At 44.9% G+C, this 21,738-nt stretch overlaps 1 protein-coding gene across 1 annotated transcript in view; it reads left to right on the top strand.

Moving 5' to 3' along the window:
* LOC123482855 (pyruvate carboxylase, mitochondrial-like) overlaps window positions 1–21,738 on the top strand; it is a 202,578-nt gene that overhangs the window by 84,367 nt on the left and 96,473 nt on the right. Inside the window, exon 10 of the mRNA XM_045211804.1 lies at window positions 14,105–14,223. Within this exon, the coding sequence (XP_045067739.1) occupies window positions 14,105–14,223 (119 nt within the window). The remainder of the gene's footprint in view (window positions 1–14,104; window positions 14,224–21,738) is intronic.

The raw sequence follows: 21,738 nt of genomic DNA, 5'->3' as shown, positions 1-21,738 counted from the left end.
CAACAGTGACAGCATTACCCTGCCACACACAGAGAGTCCAACAGTGACAGCATTACCCTGCCACACACAGAAAAAACACGATGAACAGTCTCAGTCATTGCACAAAACGGACACACCTCCCCGACTCCCAGGTCAACCCGAGCCAACCTGCTATTGGTGGCCAGGGCTCCACGTAATACCCTCCACTGGAGGTCCCCTGATCTTTTTGGCCCTGGGAGCTTACCGTACCCTGCCATGCTCTCAGCCCCCACAACCCCCTGCCACTGCCTGTATCCTGCCATGCTCTCAGCCCCCACAACCCCCTGCCGCTGATGCCCCTTCACTATGCTCCTGATGTGATTAATACTGAGGGTGTGCAGCGCCTTACCCCCCACCTCCTCAAACTCCCCCAGGCTCAGAGTGTTCAAAGACAGTACGTTCTCCCCAGTCTCTGCTGTCAATTGGTGGAAACGGTGGTAGCCCCTCCTCCCCAGGCTGCTCCAGCCCCCTCCTCACTGGTTCAGGCAGCACCTCCTGGACCCCCCCCCCCATGACTCTCTCCAGCAGCCTAAGAGACATTAGTCCCACCTGCTGTGTTAACTGTTGGGGCCCTCAGTAGTGCAGCGTAGGAATCCGAGACCCATGCTCTGTCTCTCATAAAGAAGAGTTGCCGGTCCAGCCTTAAACCGCTAGCCCTCCTCAACAGACCACATGAACACAATTTTGCAGCCCCTTGCCAAATATGATAAGCAACTCCAGGGTCTGTGTCCCAAACGGCACCCCGTTCCCTATATCCCTATGGGCTCAGATCAAAAGTAGTGCACTCTATAGGGGATGGGTGCCATTTGGAACTTGCCTGACGACTGAATTGAATTCTCTATCGCTACGGAAATGTTAGTGGGCGTGGTGTTTGGCCAGAGCCGTGTGGATGGGTAGCCAGACAGCTTTGGAACACAGCCCTGGAGTCATTTCAAGGAGTGATGGGTATTATTATTTTGTTTACATCTCTCTCTCTCTCTCTCTTTCTCTCACCCTCCCTCTTTCCCTCAGAGGGACAGGCGCTAATGAAAGACGGGTTGGATGAATACACACACACACACACACACACACACACACACACACACACACACACACACACAAAAGTCAGCACTTTTCTATATTTACTGTCCCCCTCTGCTAATTTGCCTCTGACCATAGATAATGTGTTCTGAGCCTTCACCTCCTTCTCTCCCTCTCTCCTTCCATCTCTCCACTCCCTCTCTCCTTCCATCTCTCCACTCCCTCTCTCCTTCCATCTCTCCTCTCCCTCTCTCCTTCCATCTCTCCACTCCCTCTCTCCTTCCATCTCTCCTCTCCCTCTCGCCTTCCATCTCTCTTCTCCCTCTCTCCTTCCATCTCTCCACTCCCTCTCTCCTTCCATCTATCCTCTCCCTCTCTCCTTCCATCTCTCCTCTCCCTCTCTCCTTCCATCTCTCCTCTCCCTCTCTCCTTCCATCTCTCCACTCCCTCTCTCCTTCCATCTCTCCTCTCCCTCTCGCCTTCCATCTCTCTTCTCCCTCTCTCCTTCCATCTCTCCACTCCCTCTCTCCTTCCATCTATCCTCTCCCTCTCTCCTTCCATCTCTCCTCTCCCTCTCTCCTTCCATCTCTCCTCTCCCTCTCTCCTTCCATCTCTCCACTCCCTCTCTCCTTCCATCTCTCCTCTCCCTCTCTCCTTCACCTCTATTTCTCACACTCTCCTTCCATATCTCCTTCTCTCTCCTATCTACTTCTCTCTCTCCCCTCCCTCTCTCCTTCTCTCCCCTCCCTCTCTCCTTCTCTCCCTCCCTCTCCTTCTCTCCCCTCCCTCTCTCCTTCTCTCCCTCTCTCCTTCTCTCCCCTCCCTCTCTCCTTCTCTCCCCTCCCTCTCTCCTTCTCTCCCCTCCCTCTCTCCTTCTCTCCCCTCCCTCTCTCCTTCTCTCCCCTCCCTCTCTCTTTCTCTCTCCATGGAAACCATGTGTTTGATGTATTTGATACCATTCCATTTATTCCTCTCCAGCCATTACCACGAGCCAGTCCCCATTCCTCTCCAGCCATTACCACGAGCCCATCCTTCCCAACCTCCTGTATCTGCTAGCCAGTGTTGTTGCTGTCTAATTCCCTCTCCCTCAACCACTCCCCCTCTCCTCCCCTCCCTCTCTCTCTCTCTCTCTCTCTCTCTCTCAACCACTCCCCCTCTCCCCCCCTCCCTCTCTCTCTCTCTCTCTCTCTCTCAACCACTCCCCCTCTCCTCCCCTCCCTCTCTCTCTCTCTCTCTCTCTCTCTCTCTCTCTCTCTCTCTCTCAACCACTCCCCCTCTCCTCCCCTCCCTCTCTGTCTCTGTCTCTGTCTCTGTCTCTGTCTCTGTCTCTGTCTCTGTCTCTGCTTCTCTCTCTCTCTCTCTCTCTCTCTCTCTCTCTCTCTCTCTCTCTCTCTCTCTCTCTCTCTCTCTCTCTCTCTGCTCCTCTCTCTCTCTCTCTCTCTCTCCTCTCTCTCTCTCTCTCTCTCTCTCTCTCTCTCTCTCTCTCTCTCTCTCTCTCTCTCTCAATTCAAAGTGCTTTATTGGCATGGGAAACATATGTTTACATTGCCAAAGCAAGTGAAATAAATAATAAACAAAAGTTAAATAAACAATCAAAAATGAGCTGTAAGCATTACACGCACAAAAGTTTAAAAGGAATTTAGCCATTTCAAATGTCAAATTATGGCTATGTACAGTGTTGTAACAATGTGCAAATAGTTAAAGTACAAAAGGGAAAATAAATATAAATATGGGTTGTATGGTGTTTTTTCTTCACTGGGTGCCCTTTTCTTGTGGCATCAGGTCACAAATCTTGCTGCTGTGTTTGTGAACAGAGTCCCCGTACCAGCTTGCTTAGGGGACTCTATAACTGATTCAAGTATTTTTAGCCAGATCCTTGTTTTGTCGGCTCTTTTCTGGATTTTGATAATTATCGGGTGTCAACCTAATTCTGCTCTGCATGCATTATTTAAGCAATAAGGCCCGAGGGGGTGTGGTATATGGCCAATATACCACTGCTAAGGGCTGTTCTTATACGCACGACGCAACACGGAATGCCTTGACACAGCCCTTAGCCGTGGTATATTGTCCATATATCACAAACCCCGAGGTGCCTTATTGCTATTATAAACTGTTTACCAACATAATTAGAGCAGTAAAAATAAGTGTTTTATCATACCCGTGGTATATGGTCTGATATACCACTACTGTCAGCCAATCAGAATTCAGGGCTCCAACCACACAGTTTATAATTGGTGTTTTACGTTGTACATGGAGGATGTTTTTGCAGAATTATGCATGCAGAGTCTCAATTTGGTGTTTGTCCCATTTTGTGAATTATTGGTTGGTGAGCAAACCCCAGACCTCACAACCATCAAGGGCAATGGGTTCTCTCTCTCTCTCTCTCTCTCTCTCTCTCTCTTGCTCTCGCTCTCTCTTTCTCTCTCTTTATCTCTCTCTCTCTCTCTCTCTCTCTCTCTCTCTCTCTCTCTCTCAATTCAATTCAATTTAAGGGCTTTATTGGCATGGGAAACGTATGTTAACATTGCCAAAGCAAGTGAAGTAGATAGTAAACAAAAGTGAAATAAATAATAAATATTAACAGTAAACATTACACTCAGAAGTTCCAAAAGAATAAAGACATTTCAAATGTCATATTATGTATATATACAGTGTTGTAATAATGTGCAAATAGTTAAAGTACAAATGTGAAAATAAATAAATATAAATATGGGTTGTATTGACAATGGTGTTTGTTCTTCACTGGTTGCCCTTTTCTTGTGGCAACAGGTCACAAATCTTGCAGCTGTGATGGCACACTGTGGTATTTCACCCAGTAGATAAGGGAGTTTATCAACATTGGGTTTGTTTTTGAATTCTTTGTGGATGTCTGTAATCTGAGGGAAATATGTGTCTCTAATATGGTCATACATTTGGCAGGAGGTTAGGAAGTGCAGCTCAGTTTCCACCTCATTTTGTGGGCAGTGTGCACATAGCCTGTCTTCTCTTGACGTGTACATACACGTGTTTAGCAGATGTTATTGCGGGTGTAGCAAAATGCTTGTGCTTCTAGCTCCGAAAGTGCAGTAATATCTAATAAGTAGTATCTATGAATTTCACAACATATACCCAATATACACAAATCTAAGCAAGGAACAGAATAGAAGAATATAACATTATTAAAGTGTTCCATTTCTTAAAGTGGCCAGTGATTTCAATAGGCAGCAGCAGCCTCTAATGTGCTATTGATGGCTATTTAACAGTCTGATGGCCATTATATAGAAACTGTTTTTCACCTGTACTGACCTCGCCTTCTGGATGATAGCGGGGTGAACAGGCAGTGGCTCGGGTGGTTGATATCCTTGATTATCTTTTTGGCCTTCCTGTGACATCAGGTGCTGTAGGTGTCCTGGAGGGCGGGTAGTTTGCCCCTGGTAATGCACCACCCTCTGGAGTGCCTTGCAGTTGGAGGCGGTGCAGTTGCCGTACCAGGCGGAGATACAGCCCGACAGGATGTTCTCAATTGTGCATCTTTAAAAGTTTGTGAGGGTTTTAGGTGCCAAGCCAACTTTCCTCAGCCTCCTGAGATTGAAGAGGCTCTGTTGTGCCTTCTTCACCTCACTGTCTGCATGGGTGGACCAGTTTGTCAGTGATGTGTACGCCAAGGAACTTGAAGCTTTCCACCTTCTCCACTGCGGTCCCGTCGATGTGGATTGGGGGGTGCAACCTCTGCTGTTTCCTGAAGTCCACGATCATCTCCTTTGTTTTGTTGACGTTGAGTGAGAGGTCATTTTCCTGGCACCGAGCTTTCGTTAAGTTTGGGTCAGTCACAGTGGTCAGGTATTCTGCCACTGTGTACTCTCGGTTTAGGGCCAAATAGCATTCTAGTTTGCTCTGTGTTTTTGTTAATTCTTTCCAATGTGTCAAGTAATTTTCTTTTTCTTTTCTCATGATTTGGTTGGGTCTAATTGTGTTGTTGTCCTGGGGCTCTGTGGGGTCTGCTTGTGTTTGTGAACAGAGCCCCAGGACCAGCTTGCTTAGGGGACTCTTCCTCAAGTTCATCTTTCTGTAGGTGATGGCTTTGTTATGGAAGGTTTGGGAATCGCTTCCTTATAGAATTTAACGGCTCTTTTCTGGATTTTGATCATTAGCGGGTATTGGCCTAATTCTGCTCTGCATGCATTATTTTGTGTTTTTCGTTGTACACAGAGGATATTTTTACAGAATTCTGCTGTATGCAGAGTCTCAATTTGGTGTTTGTCCCATTTTGTGAATTCTTGGTTGGTGAGCGGACCCCAGACCTCAGAACCATAAAGGGCAATGGGTTCTATAACTGATTCAAGTATTTTTAGCCAGATCCTAATTGGTATGTCGAATTTTATGTTCCTTTTGATGGCATAGAAGGCTCTTCTTGCCTTGTCTCTCAGATCGTTCACAGCTTTGTGGAAGTTACCTGTGGCGCTGATGTTTAGGCTGAGGTATGTATAGTTTTTTGTGTGCTCTATGGCAACACTGTCTAGAAGCAATTTGTATTTGTGGTCCTGGCAACTGGACCTTTTTTGGAACTCCATTATTTTTGTCTTACTGAGATTTACTGTCAGGGCCCAGGTCTGACAGAATCTGTTCAGAAGATCTATGTGCTGCTGTAGGCCCTCCTTGGTTGGTGACAGAAGCACCAGATCATCAGCAAACAGTAGCCATTTGACTTCAGATTCTAGTAGGGTGAGGCCGGGTGCTGCAGACTGTTTTAGTGCCCTCGCCAATTTGTTGATATATATGTTGAAGAGGGTGGGGCTTAAACTGCATCCCTGTCTCACCCCACGGCCCTGTGGATAGAAATCTGTGTTTTTTTTGCCAATTTTAACCACACACTTGTTGTTTGTGGACGTGGATTTTATAATGTCGTATGTTTTTCCCCCAACACCACTTTCCATCAATTTGTATAGCAGACCCTCATGCCAAATTGAGTCAAAAACTTTTTTGAAATCAACAAAGCATGAGAAGACTTTGCCTTTGTTTTGGTTTGTTTGTTTGTCAATTAGGGTGTGCAGGGTGAATACATGATCTGTCGTATGGTAATTTGGTAAAAAGCCAATTTGACATTTGCTCAGTACATTGTTTTCACTGAGGAAATGAACTAGTCTGCTGTTAGTGATAATGCAGAGGATCTTCCCAAGGTTGCTGGGGTCAAATTTGTCTCCACTTTTGTGGATTGGGGTATGTCAGTATTTCAGATTTCTTTGGTGAAGTCCAGGTTCCTGCTCTTTAGGCAGGAATCCATCTGGCCCTGCGGCCTTGTGAATGTTAACCTGTTTAAAGGTTGAGTGGGTGTTGGGCCTGCTTTGTGTTCCATAAAGTGTCTAATGTTGTTAGTCGTGTGGTTTTGCCTCAGGCCAGTAAGTGTGAGTAGAGCCTACTGATCATCTGGTACATGCCATTGGCTAGTGTAAGAGTGGGGGTTGGGCCTGTTTGCCTGCTCACGGCCTGGGCGTATGTGTGACTTTCATGTTGACGCCCTCTTTGCGTGAGTGTGGGGCTTGGGGTGGGTAGGAGGGGCATAGGTCTGATCTGAGGGGGCCTTAATGGGGTGTGGGCATGGTTGACTTGGGGAGGTGTTAATTGGTTGGGGTGTGGGTCTGGATGTGGCTGGTGGTGCTGTGGTCTGGATGTAGGTCCTCTCGACGGGGGTCCTCTATGTGTAGGTCCTGGGGGGGGGTCCCGCAGGTCTGGGAGAGTGTCTCGCTGGTCTGGGCGGGGTGTCTGTTGATCTGTTGCTCCTGTGTGAGGTGTTGGGTCTGCGGTTGAGGGCGATATCCTTTAGGGTCCGGGCGAAGGTGGGCACTGGTGTTTGTTTAGGAGGAGCTGTTCGTAAAGGCTGTTCACGTCCAGGGTGGAGTGGTGGGCATTTGGTTTTGATGCACAGTCACTGGGAAATACTTGTGTTAACCTGCTGTATGGTAGCAGGGTGGAAGTATTTTCATGGTAGCAAGCAGGGTTGAGATAACCACTTGTGCGTTGGGGAAAGTAGAAGAAGCTTTTTCTATCACACAAGTCAGCAAAGTGTCTCCAGACTTAATTTTGTACTCTGTTAGTGTCTTATCATTCTTTAAATACAGAGGGTACTGTATTTTAATGACCTCTGAACAGCGGGAGGGTGCTTCTAAGGCCTCTCCATTTGGTTGGGGTAGACTGTGCGACTCTCCTGCCATTGTTGGGCTCAAGGGCTTTGACACCTCTCACTTCACACGTCAGTGCTAATTGAAGTTGTATCTCTTTGTCCTAACAAGCTTGGTAGCCTTAGCATTCAGTCCTTATAAAATAAAATATATCATAGTAGTGTATTTTTCTTCTTGGTTTTTGGAAGTAAAAAATAGCTTCAGACTAAACATTACTCACTCAGTTCCAGGTTGGATGGTGTGCATTTGCTGTATAGTTTGAGAATAGTAATCCAACGTAGTAGAAATCCTTCCAGGTAATTCCGTCCAAAATCAGGTTGTAGGTTTGGAGTTTTGGTTTGGAGTGAAGGTTATGTTGTGGAGGGTAGCATCCTGTATATATCCCTGCCAAATAATCCAAGTTTATCTAACTCCAGATGCGGGAGCAACGTCTTTGAGCTGTCTTTTTCTCTCTCTCTCTCTCTCTCTCTCTCTCTCTCTCTCTCTCTCTCTCTCTCTCTCTCTCTCTCTCTCTCTCTCTCTCTCTCTCTCTCTCGCTCTCTCTCCTCCATAGTGTAATGTCTGGGTTAGCTTCCTAATCAGTTATTCATTGATGCATACAGGAGGCTATTTCATTCATAGTCACATAGTCACACACGCTCACACTTAGAGGACAGACAAGTAGACACACTCACACACACACACACACACACACACACACACACACACACACACACACACACACACACACACACACACACACACACACAATCACACACTCATGGATGTTATTACTTCTCTCTGACCCGTTTCTTTCCCTCCCTCCCTCCCTCCCTCACTTCCTTAGGAAGTATCAAGTACCGCAGTGTATCACAAACAACATACAAATCACACACACACACACACACACACACACACACACACACACAGAGTGAGAGTTAAAGTTGAGGAGGAGGCAGGGAGAAGAGGAGAGAGAGAACTGTATAGAAGTAGTAGAAGCTTGAAGACTCTATTGTACCGGGACTCGTCTTGTTGACAAGTTACAGAATATAGGGAGTGGAGAAGTGTGAGTGTGTGAGTGTGTATTTCGTGCATCAAATCAAATCACATTTCATTCGTCACATACGTCGTAAACAACAGGTGTGGACTAACAGTTTAATGCTGACTTACGGGCCCTTCCCAACAACGCAGAGAGAAAGAACATAGATAGAGAAATAATAGAAAAGTAGAACACGTTATAATAAAGTAATAATAGATACACAATTAGTAACGGTAACTATGCTATATACACAGGGTACCAGTACTGAGTCCATGTGCAGGGGAACGAGGTAGTTGAGGTAGATATGTACATATAACTAGGAATAAAGTGACTAGGCAACAGGATAGATAGTGAACAGTAGCAGCATGAGTCAAAAAAAAGTTAATGCAGGATCCGGATAGCTATTTGGGGATAGAAGCTGGTCAGGATCCTGTTGGTTCCAGACTTGGTGCATCGGTACTTGCCTTGCGGTAGCAGAGTGAACAGTCTATGACTTGGGTGGCTGGAGTCTTTGAAAGAATGTAGGTTCTTCCTCTGACACCGCCTGGTATAGAGGTCCTGTATGGCAGGGAGGGATGTATTGGGCCGTACGCAGTACCCCCTGTAGCGCCTTGCAGTCGGGTGCCTTGCAGTTGCCGTAACAAGTGGTGATGCAGCCAGTCAAGAGGCTCTCAGTGGTGCAGCTGTAGAACTTTTTGAGGATCTGAGGGCACATGCCAAATCTTTTCAGCCTCCTGAGGGGGAATAGGCTTTGTCGTGCCCTCTTCACGACTGTGTTGGTGTGTTTTGGACCATGATAATTCCTTAGTGGTGTGGACACCGAGGAACTTGAAGCTCTCGACTCGCTCCACTACAGCCCTGTCGATGTGAATGGGGGCGTGCTCGGCCCTCTGTTTCCTGTAGTCCACGATCAGCTCCTTTGTCTTGCTGACGTTGAGGGAGAGGTTGTTGTCCTGGCACCACACTCATTGTCGTTGGTGATCAGGCTTACCACCGTCGCAACGTCGCAAACTTAATGATGGGCACAGGGACTATGATGGTCTGCTTGAAACATGTAGGTATTATAGACTGGGTCAGGGAGAGGTTGAAAAGGCCAGTGAAGACACTTGCCAGCTGGTCAGCGCATACTCTGAATACGCGCCCTGGTAATCCGTCTGGCCCTGCGGCCTTGTGAATGTTGACCTGTTTAAAGGTCTTCCTCACATCGGCTATGGAGAGCGTGATCACACAGTCGTCTGGAACAGCTGGTTCCGTGTTGCTTGCATAGAAGTCATTTAGCTCTTCTGGTAGGCTCGCGTCACTGGGCAGCTCGGCTGGGTTTCCCTTTTGTAATCCGCGATAATTTTTAAGCCCTGCTACTTCCGATGAGGCGTCAGAGCCGGAGTTGTAGGATTCGATCTTAGTCCTGTATTGACACTTTGCCTGTTTGATGGTTCCTCGGAGGATGTAGCGGGATTTCTTATAAGCGTCCGGGTTAGTGTCCCGCTCCTTGAAAGCTGCAGCCTTTAGCTCAGTGCGGATGTTGCCTGTAATCCATGGCTTCTGGTTGGGGTATGTACGTACTGTCACTGGGGGGAGTTTTTGCTTGTAAACAGGAATCAGGAGGATAGAAAGAAAGAGAGAAGAGGGGAGAGAGAGAGAGAGAGAGAGAGAGAGAGAGAGAGAGAGAGAGAGAGAGAGAGAGAGAGAGAGAGAGAGAGAGAGAGAGAGAGAGAGAGAGAGAGAGAGAGAGAGAGAGAGAGAGAGAGAGAGAGAGAGAGAGAGAGAGAGAGAGAGAGAGAGAGAGAGAGAGAGAGAGAGAGAGGAAAACAAAAGAAAGGGAGAATATAATCAAATGAAAGGACTGCAGATGAAGAAAACGTATACATTATAGCGTATCACCACGGTAACCATGTTTCATGTTGTTTTATTTGACGGGTTGATGAGGCTGGTTGCCATGGTGACAACAGTTCTGCCCAGAGATTCTCAAACACAGGGTTAAGTTCATTTTCTTTCTTTCTCTCTCTCTCTCTCTCTCTCTCTCTCTCTCTCTCTCTCTCTCTCTCTCTCTCTCTCTCTCTCTCTCTCTCTCTCTCTCTCTCTCTCTCTCTCTCTCTCTCTCTCTCTCTCTCTCTCTGTCCCTGTCCCTGTCCCTCTCTCTCTCTATCTCTCACTCCCTCTCTCTCTCAATTGTGGTACCATCTGTCCAGCTCTACCTGTTCCCTAGTGATGCTGTCTGAAGATCCTTGGCCTTCTCTTCTGTATTCCGCTCATCCATTTACACCACATTACATTTTAGTCATTTAGCAGACACTCTTATCCAGAGCGACTTACTGTTAGTGCTAGCTGGGACAACCACAGTCATAGTAAGTCCTTTTTTGTCAATAAAGTAGCTATCAGCAAAGTCAATACTAGTAATTTAAAAAATATATATAACACAAAACATTTTTCCCATCTCTCTCTACCTCTCCATCCCTCCATCCTAACCACAACCATCTGTCTCTTGATAAAATAGTGACAGAATAGAGGAGATACAATAGAATATATTCTTAGAAATGATGTGTCGGCATATTGACGTGGTGTGTGGTTGTGTGTGTGTGTTTCTGCTCTTGGCAATGCTTGTCATGGGTAGGATTAGGTAGCATGCAGCGATGAATTGCACAGAGAAATTGGATCAAAGTAAGCGTGTGTGTGTGTGTGTGTGTGTGTGTGTGTGTGTGTGTGAAAAGAAATTGGATCAGATTACTTTGACATTTGGCTCAGATTATCATCAATTCCTACTGACATAGGGAGGGTGGGTGGGAGGGAGGGAGAGAGAGAAAGAGGGAGACATGAGTCTGGAACTAGAGGAGAGAGAGTGCCCTCCACACCATCCATCCATCTATCGATTACTTAAATATGTTTTATTTCTATTTTAAATAGAAATTAAATTGTTTTTCCAAAACCTGTTCTAAACCTATTCTCAGCTGCCCTGTGCTCCTCCCTAACTCTTCTACAAATGTTCTAAACCTGTTCTAAACCGTTCGTGAACGTAACCCTAAATTCCCTTAGTGACCTGTCAACCCATTTAACCGAATCAATGATGTTGATTGATTGGTAGATTTACCGCTGTGTTACATAGACACACGTGATGTACCATTCCATGACCTAGCTACCCTCCCCCCTCTCTCTCTCTCTCTCTCTATCTCTCTCTCTCTCTCTCTCTCTCTGTCTCCCCCTCCCTCTCTCTCTCTCTCTCTCTCTCTCTCTCTCTCTCTCTCTCTCTCTCTCTCTCTCTCTCCTCTCTCTCTCTCTCTCTCTCTCTCTGCCCTCTCTCTCTCTCTCTCTCTCTCTCTCTCTCTCTCTCTCTCTCTCTCTCTCTCTCTCTCTGTCTCTCTCTCTCTCTCTCTCTCTCTCTCTCCCTCTCTCTCTCTCTCTCTCTCTGTCTCCCCCTCTCTCTCTCTCTCTCTCTCTCCCCTCTGCTCTCTCTCCCTCCCCCTCTCCCTCTCTCTCCCTCCCTCCCTCCCTCCCTTGTAGGCTAACAGACCAACAGCTAACAGTAGCCTACCTTAAGGTGTGTGTGTGTGTGTGTGTGTGTGTGTGTGTGCATGCTTGCAGGCTATTGAACACACCTGATTCAGCTTAGATGATACTTCAGGTGTTATGGCGCTACAGGGTGGAATAATCATCCACACACACACACACACACACACACACACACAAACAAACACACACACACACACACTCTACAGCCCTGGGTTATCAGTCACATATGGCAATTCCAAGGCTAATGTTACTATGTAGGGATAGGCTGCTATGGGGCTCCACCGCTCAGCTCCTGGATGTCATATTTGCTCTAAGGCTAACATACTGCTAATGATGATAATCTTTCTCCAGCATTTCTCTAGACACAACACTGTTTCCTTGAGTTTGAAAGAGCAGGTTTTTTTTTAATGTACATATCTAAACATATACAGTGCCTTCGGAAAGTATTCAGACCCCTTGACTTTTTCCACATTTTTTACATTACAGCCTTATTCTAAAATGGATTAAATTGTTTCCCCCCCCCCCCATCAATCTATACACAATACCCCATAATGACAAAGTAAAAACAGGTTTTTATAATATTTTGCTAATTTATTAAAAATACAAAAATGAAATATTACATTTAAATAAGTATTCAGACCCTTTACTCAGTACTTTGTTGAAGCACGTTTGGCAGCGATTACAGCCTCGAGTCTTCTTGGGTATGACGCTACAAGCTTGGCATACCTGTATTTGGGGAGTTTCTCAAATTCTTCTCTGCAGATCCTCTCAAGGTCTGTCAGGTTGGATGGGGAGCGTCGCTGCACAGCTATTTTCAGGTCTCTCCAGAGATGTTCGATTGGGTTCAAGTCCGGGCTCTGGCTGGGCCACTCAGAGACTTGTCCCGAAGCCACTCCTGCGTTGTCCTGTTGGAAGGTGAACATTCGCACCAGTCTGAGGTTCTGAGTGCTCTGGAGCAGGTTTTCATCAAGGATTTCTCTGTACTTTGCTGCGTTCATCTTTCCCTCGATCCTGGCTATTCTCCCAGTCCCTGTCGCTGAAAAACATCCCCACAGCCTGATGCTGCCACCACCATGCTTCACCGTAGGGATGGTACCAGGTTTCCTCCAGACGTGACGCTTGGCATTCAGGCCAAAGAGTCAATCTTGGTTTCATCAGACCAGAGAATATTGTTTCTCATGGTCTGAGAGTCTTTAGGTGCCTTTTGGCAAACTCCAAGCGGACTGTCATGTCTTGGGGGTTCCAAACTTCTTCCATTTAAGAATGATGGAGGCCACTGTGTTCTTGGGGACCTTCAATGCTGCAGACATTTTTTGGTACCCTTCCCTAGATCTGTGCCTCGACACAATCCTGTCTCGGAGCTCTACTGACAATTCCTTCGACCTCATGGCTTGGTTTTTGCTCTGACATGCACTGTCAACTGTGGGACCTTTATATAGACAGGTGTGTGCCTTTCCAAATCATGTCCAATTTAACACAGGTGGTCTCCAATCAAGTTGCAGAAACATCTCAAGGATGATCAATGGAAACAGGATGCACCTGAGCTCAATTTCGAGTCTCATAGCGAAGGATCTGAATACTTTTTTTAACGTTTTTTTAGTTTTATAAATGTGCAAAGATTTCAAAAAGCCTGTTTTCACTTTTGCATAAGGGGGTAATGTGTGTAAATTGATGATGAAACCATTTAATTTAATCCATTTTAGAATAAGGCTGTAACGTAACAAAATGTGGAAAAAGTCAAGGGTTCTGAATACTTTCCAAATGCACTGTATACGAACTGATGTTATAACGCCTCTATGAGAACGTAGGCATAGTGTATGACATAATAATGATAATAATAATAATAATAATAATAATAATAATAATAATAATAATAATAATAGTATATTTACTAATGGCTCTCTGTCATATCCAGTTTGGCTATGAAAATGCTAACATTGTTGTTTGTACATGATGAAAACTATACTGCTGATATTGCTAATATGCTACATGTTATATCTCCCCCTACAGGTTGGAGTATGAGAATGCTACCAGGATTCTGTTATATGTTAACATGTTATATCTCCCCCTACAGGTTGGTTATGAGAATGCTACCAGGATTCTGTTATATGTTAACATGTTACATCTCCCCCTACAGGTTGGCTATGAGAATGCTACCAGGATTCTGTTATATGTTAAAATGTTATATCTCCCCCTACAGGTTGGCTATGAGAATGCTACCAGGATTCTGTTATATGTTAAAATGTTATATCTCCCCCTACAGGTTGGCTATGAGAATGCTACCAGGATTCTGTTATATGTTAACATGTTATATCTCCCCCTACAGGTTGGCTATGAGAATGCTACCAGGATTCTGTTATATGTTAACATGTTACATCTCCCCCTACAGGTTGGCTATGAGAATGCGGGCACGGTGGAGTTTCTAGTTGATAAACGTGGGAAACATTACTTCATAGAAGTCAACTCCAGACTACAGGTTGAACACACGGTCACTGAGGAGGTTACAGAGTAAGTACAGCTGTGTGTGTGTGTGTGTGTGTGTGTGTGTGTGTGTGTGTGTGTGTGTGCTGATTGGTCAAAAATATCTGAAATTGGTCTGCCTGTGTAAACGCAGCCTAACAGCTTTTTTCGAGTGTGTGTGTGTGTCAGTGTCTGTGTCAGTGTGTGTGTATGTGTGTCTCTCTGTGTGTGTGTGTGTGTGTGTGTGTGTGTGTGTGTGTGCTTGAGCGGTATACCGTATATTCCGTATACCGGGGTATTTGGAAATAGCCACGGGATGGTTTTTCTACACCGTCAATACCGTTGAAACTATTTCGTTGAAGTTTTTCATTACATGTGAATATTTGTAGCTACTTTTTAAGTAAACACCTGCAGTCATCTTGTGCAACGCTATTTAGCTGGCATGAGTAAATGAGCTTACAATGAAAAAGCAAGTTTTTTTTTTTTGTTGCAAAAAACGATGCATGGCCATCATATTTCTAATGTTTATCATAGAAAATAATGTAGCCAGCTACATTTCCTAATGTTTTGCTTAAAGTTAATCTTGCATTTTACCAAGTAGGCTGAAAAGTACCAGAAAAAAGTAGTCAGCTGTCTGCTGATAGATCTGATCTGCCCGTTCGTGAATTCTCATCCGAGTGGAGAGAGAGAGAACTGTCTATTGATTGAATGCCCGTTCGTGAATTCTCATCCGAGTGGAGAGAGAGAGAACTGTCTATTGATTGAATGCCCGTTCGTGAATTCTCATCCGAGTGGAGAGAGAGAGAACTGTCTATTGATTGAATGCCCGTTCGTGAATTCTCATCCGAGTGGAGAGAGAGAGAACTGTCTATTGATTGAATGCCCATTCGTGAATTCTCACCCGAGTGGAGAAGTGCAACTGAAGCACAACATCAGTCTGATGCCGAGCAGGAATTACAATAAGAAGCATTGTACATCTGCATTTACAAAATGCAGCAAGATATTTGTTATGCGTTTTATCTTTTTTTGCCTGTGTGAAAAACGCAGAATTCTGCGTCAACATGACCCATAAGTTTAACTTGCTAGTTATCTAAGTAAGTGGCTGAATTAATCAGCCAGGTGACTCGTGATACAAGTCAGTATTAGACTTCCATCCATGTCTGAGGACGTTGGGAGATGACGTGGAAACAGGCCACTAGGGGCAACAGTAAGCGCTGTTACGTTTAAGTAGGTTTCGGTTTTGCTACCGGGTTCTGGACGGCATCTGCCTCTGGTGCAAAAGGTTGCATGTTCGAATCCAGCGATAGATAGTTGTTTTTGAGATTTTTGTTTTAAGCCTATCCCAAACCTTAACCTTGATCTTAACCATTCAGAGTTAATGCCTAACTTTAAGATTTCTGAGTTAATGCCTAAACTTAACCCTAAACTTAAAAATGCGGAGTTACCGCCCAACCCTAGTGTGTGGTGAGTGAGATCAGGTCCATCTGTGTCATTACAGTGGAGCACGGCTCACAGGTTATCAGCCCAGCAGAACAGACTGGTATTTATATCTCTTTGTCTCTGTCATCTGTCATCTGTCTCTCTCTCTCTCTCTCTCTCTCTCTCTCTCTCTCTCTCTCTCTCTCTCTCTCTCTCTCTCTCTCTCTCTCTCTCTCTCTCTCTCTCTCTCTCTCTCTCTCTCTCTCTCTAACCCCCTGTGAGAATGCAGTTTGTTAAAATGCTGTGTGTGCATGTGTGTGTTTTTCAGATCTGATTGGTCAAAAAGATCAGAAATGGGCTGCCTGTGTAAACGCAGCCTAATAGCTTTTTTCTAGTGTGTGTCTGTGTCAGTGTCTGTGTCAGTGTCTGTGTCGTTGTCTGTGTGTGTTTGTGTGGTGAGTGAGATCAGGTCCATCTGTGTCATTACAGTGGAGCACGGCTCACAGGTTATCAGCCCAGCAGAACGGACTGCTATTTATATCTCTTTGTCTCTGACTCTGTCCAACCCACTATTTCTCTCTCTCTCTCTCTCTCTCTCTCTCTCTCTCTCTCTCTCTCCCTTGACCTTGGGGAGGTTGAGCAGCATCTATACACGAGTGTGTGTGTGTGTGTGTGAGTGTACCTCACATAATGTATCTCATATACATTAACCTATCTAACAGAACAGTATGTACCTCATATATACTATCCTAACAGAAGAAGAGTAAGTTTCATTTTGACTAGCTAATTAAGTTTAGTTTGTACCCCTGAAATCTCTATATACTTATCCTTCTACATCTTTATATACTCCTCTTTCTCTCTTTCATAACCCTCTCTTTCTCTCTTTCATAACACTCTCTCTCTCTTTCATAACACTCTCTCTCTCTTTCATAACCCCCTCTCTCTCTGACATCCAAATCTATATAACACAACTTTGACCTCCTTATTGATCTCTCTCCTTCTCTCTTTTCATGATTTATTTAATATACTCCCTCCTTCTGATCTGTACCTCCAACCTTCACCTCAACCCTCTGATCTATAGATACAACCTTCACCTCAACCCTCTGATCTATAGATACAACCTTCACCTCAACCCTCTGATCTATAGATACAACCTTCACCTCAACCCTCTGATCTATAGATACAACCTTCACCTACATTTTTGATCCCTCTCTGTGTCTTAACATATTGGATCATCTGAAATGTCTCAGAGAAATATGTAATAGATAAAAAAAACACACACAAAAACGATTAACTCTGCAAGTAAGGTGCTAGGGGTCAAGTAGACAGACCTGGAGGTCATTTATGATATAAGAGCCTTCCCAAAAGCCCACAAGGTACTGATGGACCCCAGACATCCTCTATGTCATGCCTATGGACATCCTCTATGTCATGCCTATGGACATCCTCTATGTCATGCCTATGGACATCCTCTATGTCATGCCTATGGACATCCTCTATGTCATGCCTATGGACATCCTCTATGTCATGCCTATGGACATCCTCTATGTCATGCCTATGGACATCCTCTATGTCATGCCTATGGACAGCCTCTATGTCATGCCTATGGACATCCTCTATGTCAGGAGTTTGAGGTACTCCCCTCTAGGAGATGTTACAGTACGGGCACCAGGGCACCAGGGCACCAGGGCACCAGGACACCAGGGCACCAGGGCACCAGGGCACCAGGGCACCAGGGCACCAGGGCACCAGGGCACCAGGACACCAGGGCACCAGGGCACCAGGGCACCAGGGCACCAGGGCACCAGGGCACCAGGGCACCAGGGCACCAGGGCACCAGGGCACCAGGGCACCAGGGCACCAGGACACCTGGGCACCAGGACACCTGGGCACCAGGGCACCAGGAACAGACCCAAACAATCCTTTGTACTATATATATATATATATATATATACAGTACCAGTCAAAAGAATGGAATCATGTAATAACCAAAAAAGCATTAAACAAATCAAAATATATTTTAGATTTTAGATTCTTCAAAGTAGCCGCCCCTTTGCCTTGATGACAGCTTTGCACACTCTTGGCATTCTCTCAACCGGCTTCAACTGGAATGCTTTTCCAACAGTCTTGAAGGCGTTTCCCACACATGCTGAGCACTTGTTGGCTGCTTTTCCTTCACTCTGCGGTCCAACTCATTCCAAACTATCTCATTTGGGGTTGAGGTTGGGGGATTGTGGAGGCCAGGTCTTCTGATGCAGCACTCCATCACTCTCCTTCTTGGTATAATAGTCATTACACAGCCTGGAGGTGTGTTGGGTCATTGTCCTGTTGAAAAACAAATGATAGTCCCACTAAGCCCAAACCAGATGGGATGGCGTATCGCTGCAGAATGCTGTGGTAGACATGCTGGTTAAGTGTGCCTTGAATTCTAAATAAATCACTGACGTCGTCACCAGCAAAGCACCCCCACACCATAACACCTCCTCCTCCTCCATGCTTTACGGTGGGAACCACACGTGCAGAGATCATCCGTTCACCTACTCTGCGTCTCACAAAGACATGGCGGTTGGAACCAAAAATCTCACATTTTGGATCCAACCGTCACAGATTTTCTATGGGATCAAGGTCTGGAGACTGGCTAGGCCACTCCAGGACCTTAATGTGCTTCTTCTTGAGCCACTCCTTTGTTGCCTTGGCCGTGTGTTTTGGGTCATTGTCATGCTGGAATACCCATCCACGACCCATTTTCAATGCCCTGGCTGAGGGAAAGATTTGACGGTACATGGCGCCGTCCATCGTCCCTTTGATGCGGTGAAGTTGTTGCCAGCTGCCTTGAGATCATTGACAAGATCCTCCTGTGTAGTTCTGGGCTGATTCCTCACCATTCTCATGATCATTGCAACTCCACGAGGTGTGATCTTGCATGGAGCCCCAGGTCGAGGGACCTTTTGTGTTTCTTCCATTTGCGAATAATCGCACCAACTGTTGTCACCTTCTCACCAAGCTGCTTGGCGATGGTCTTGTAGCCCATTCCAGCCTTGTGTAGGTCTACAATCTTGTCCCTGACATCCGTGGAGAGCTCTTTGGTCTTGGCCATGGTGGAGAGTTTGGAATCTGATTGATTGATTTCTTCTGTGGACAGGTGTCTTTTATACAGGTAACAAAATGAGATTAGGAGCACTCCCTTTAAGAGTGTGCTCCTAATCTCAGCTCGTTACCTGTATAAAAGACACCTGGGAGCCAGAAATCTTTCTGATTGCGAGGGGGTCAAATACTTATTTCCCTCATTAAAATACAAATCAATGTCTACCATTTTTTACATGCGTTTTTCTGGATTTTTTTGTTGTTATTCTGTCTCTCACTGTTCAAATAAACCTACCATTAAAATTATAGACTGATCATTTCTTTTTCTGTGGGCAAATATACAAAATCAGCAGGGGACCAAATACTTTTTTCCCTCACTGTATATATAGTAGACAGATGATCATTGATCTCTCATGAACGTTCTACCTGGATTCATTGTCTATGGAAGATTGTATTATATATGCACAGAGCCGTAACCAAAATGTCCCCGTGAGGATAATAAAATCATTATCTTATCTTTTTCCCTCCCTCCCTCCCTCCCTCCCTCCCTCCCTCCCGCCCTCCCTCCTTTTAAGTAAAAAATAATAGAAGATAACAATTGCTGACATCATACATTTACATTTTAGTAATGTAGCAGACGCTCTTATCCAGAGTGAGTGCATACATTAAAAAAAATACTGGCCCACCGTGGGAACCCACAACCCACAACCCTGGCGTTGCAAGTGCCATGCTCTACCAACTGAGCTACACATGAGGATTTGGAACTTTAAAGCCAATTATCTCAGAATCCTATTTTTTTTGCAGATATAAGCTCATAGTCCCAAGCTCTCGACATACTTCATCTGCCTTTCTGACCTCTCTGGGTACAACTGGGAAAACTGGTTAAAAGGCATCCATCTTATTTTGTGTCAGATTGTTTGAGGCGATGTCTCTAAGGTTGTCTGCCTCGTTTCTCGCTTGTGTTGTTTTGTTTGTGTGTGTCTGTTCATGTCAGAGGATCTCTCTCTATCTCTCTATCTCTCTCTCTCTCTCTCTCTCTCTCTCTCTCTCTCTCTCTCTCTCTCTCAATTCAATTCAATTTAATGGCATGGGAAACGTATGTTAACGTTGCCAAAGCAAGTGAAGTAGATAGTAAACAAAAGTGAAATAAAAAATAAATATTAACAGTAAACATTACACTCAGAAGTTCCAAAAGAATAAAGACATTTCAAATGTCATATTATGTCTATATACAGTGTTGTAACAATGTGCAAATAGTTAAAGTACTTAAGTAGTTAAATAAACATAAATATGGGTTGTATTTACAATGGTGTTTGTTCTTCACTGGTTGCCCTTTTCTTGTGGCGACAGGTCACAAATCTTGCTGCTGTGATGGCACACTGTGGTTTTTCACCCAGTAGATAAGGGAGTTTATCAACATTGGGTTTGTTTTCGAATTCTTTGTGGGCATTTTGTGAGCAGTGTGCACATAGCCTGTCTTCTCTTGAGAGCCAGGTCTGCCTACAGCGGCCTTTCTCAATAGCAAGGCTATGCTCACTGAGTCTGTACATAGTCAAAGCTTTCCTTAAGTTTGGGTCAGTCACAGTGGTTAGGTATTCTGCCACTGTGTACTCTCTGTTTAGGGCCAAATAGCATTCTAGTTTGCTCTGTTTTTTTGTTTGTTCTTTCCAATGTGTCAAGTAATTCTCTTTTTGTTTTCTCATGATTTGGTTGGGTCTAATTGTGTTGTTGTTGTTGTTGTTGTTGTTGTTGTTGTTGTTGTCCTGGGGCTCTGTGGGGTCTGAATGTGTTTGTGAACAGAGCTCCAGGACCAGCTTACTTAGGGGACTCTTCTCCAAGTTCATCTCTTTGTTATGGAAGGTTTGGGAATCGCTTACTTTTAAGTGGTTATAGAATTTAACGGCTCTTTTCTGGATTTTGATAATTAGCGGGTATTGGCCTAATTCTGCTCTGCATGCATTATTTGGTGTTTTACGTTGTACACGGAGGATGTTTTTGCAGATTTCTGCATGCAGAGTCTCAATTTGGTGTTTGTCCCATTTTGTGAATTCTTGGTTGGTGAGCGGACCCCAGACCTCACAACCATAAAGGGCAATGGGTTCTATAACTGATTCAAGTATTTTTAGCCAGATCCTAATTGGTATGTCAAATTTTATGTTCCTTTTGATGGCATAGAAGGCCCTTCTTGCCTTGTCTCTCAGATCGTTCACAGCTTTGTGGAAGTTACCTGTGGGCGCTGATGTTTAGGCCGAGGTATGTATAGTTTTTTGTGTGCTCTAGGGCAACGGTGTCTAGATGGAATTTGTATTTGTGGTCCTGGCAACTGGACCTTTTTTGGAACACCATTATTTTTGTCTTACTGAGATTTACTGTCAGGGCCCAGGTCTGACAGAATCTGTGCAGAAGATCTAGGTGCTGCTGTAGGCCCTCCTTGGTTGGTGACAGAAGCACCAGATCATCAGCAAACAGTAGACATTTGACTTCAGATTCTAGTAGGGTGAGGCCGGGTGCTGCAGACTGTTCTAGTGCCCTCGCCAATTTGTTGATATATATGTTGAAGAGGGTGGGGCTTAAACTGCATCCCTGTCTCACCCCACGGCCCTGTGGAAAGAAATATGTGTGTTTTTTGCCAATTTTAACCGCACACTTGTTGTTTGTGTACATGGATTTTATAATGTTTTTCCATCAATTTGTATAGCAGACCCTCATGCCAAATTGAGTCAAAAGCTTTTTTGAAATCAACAAAGCATGAGAAGACTTTGCCTTTGTTTTCATTTGTTTGTTTGTCAATTAGGGTGTGCAGGGTGAATACGTGGTCTGTCGTACGGTAATTTGGTAAAAAGCCAATTTGACATTTGCTCAGTACATTGTTTTCACTGAGGAAATGAACTAGTCTGCTGTTAATGATAATGCAGAGGATTTTCCCAAGGTTGCTGTTGACGCATATCCCACGGTAGTTATTGGGGTCGAATTTGTCTCCACTTTTGTGGATTGGGGTGATCAGTCCTTGGTTCCAAATATTGGGGAAGATGCCAGAGCTAAGGATGATGTTAAAGAGTT

Source organism: Coregonus clupeaformis, chromosome 39 (genome assembly GCF_020615455.1).
Source record: "Coregonus clupeaformis isolate EN_2021a chromosome 39, ASM2061545v1, whole genome shotgun sequence".
In the NCBI taxonomy this organism is placed as follows: domain Eukaryota; kingdom Metazoa; phylum Chordata; class Actinopteri; order Salmoniformes; family Salmonidae; genus Coregonus; species Coregonus clupeaformis.
Note: the sequence above shows the minus strand (reverse complement) of the source record. Positions and strands in the feature narration are given on the sequence as shown.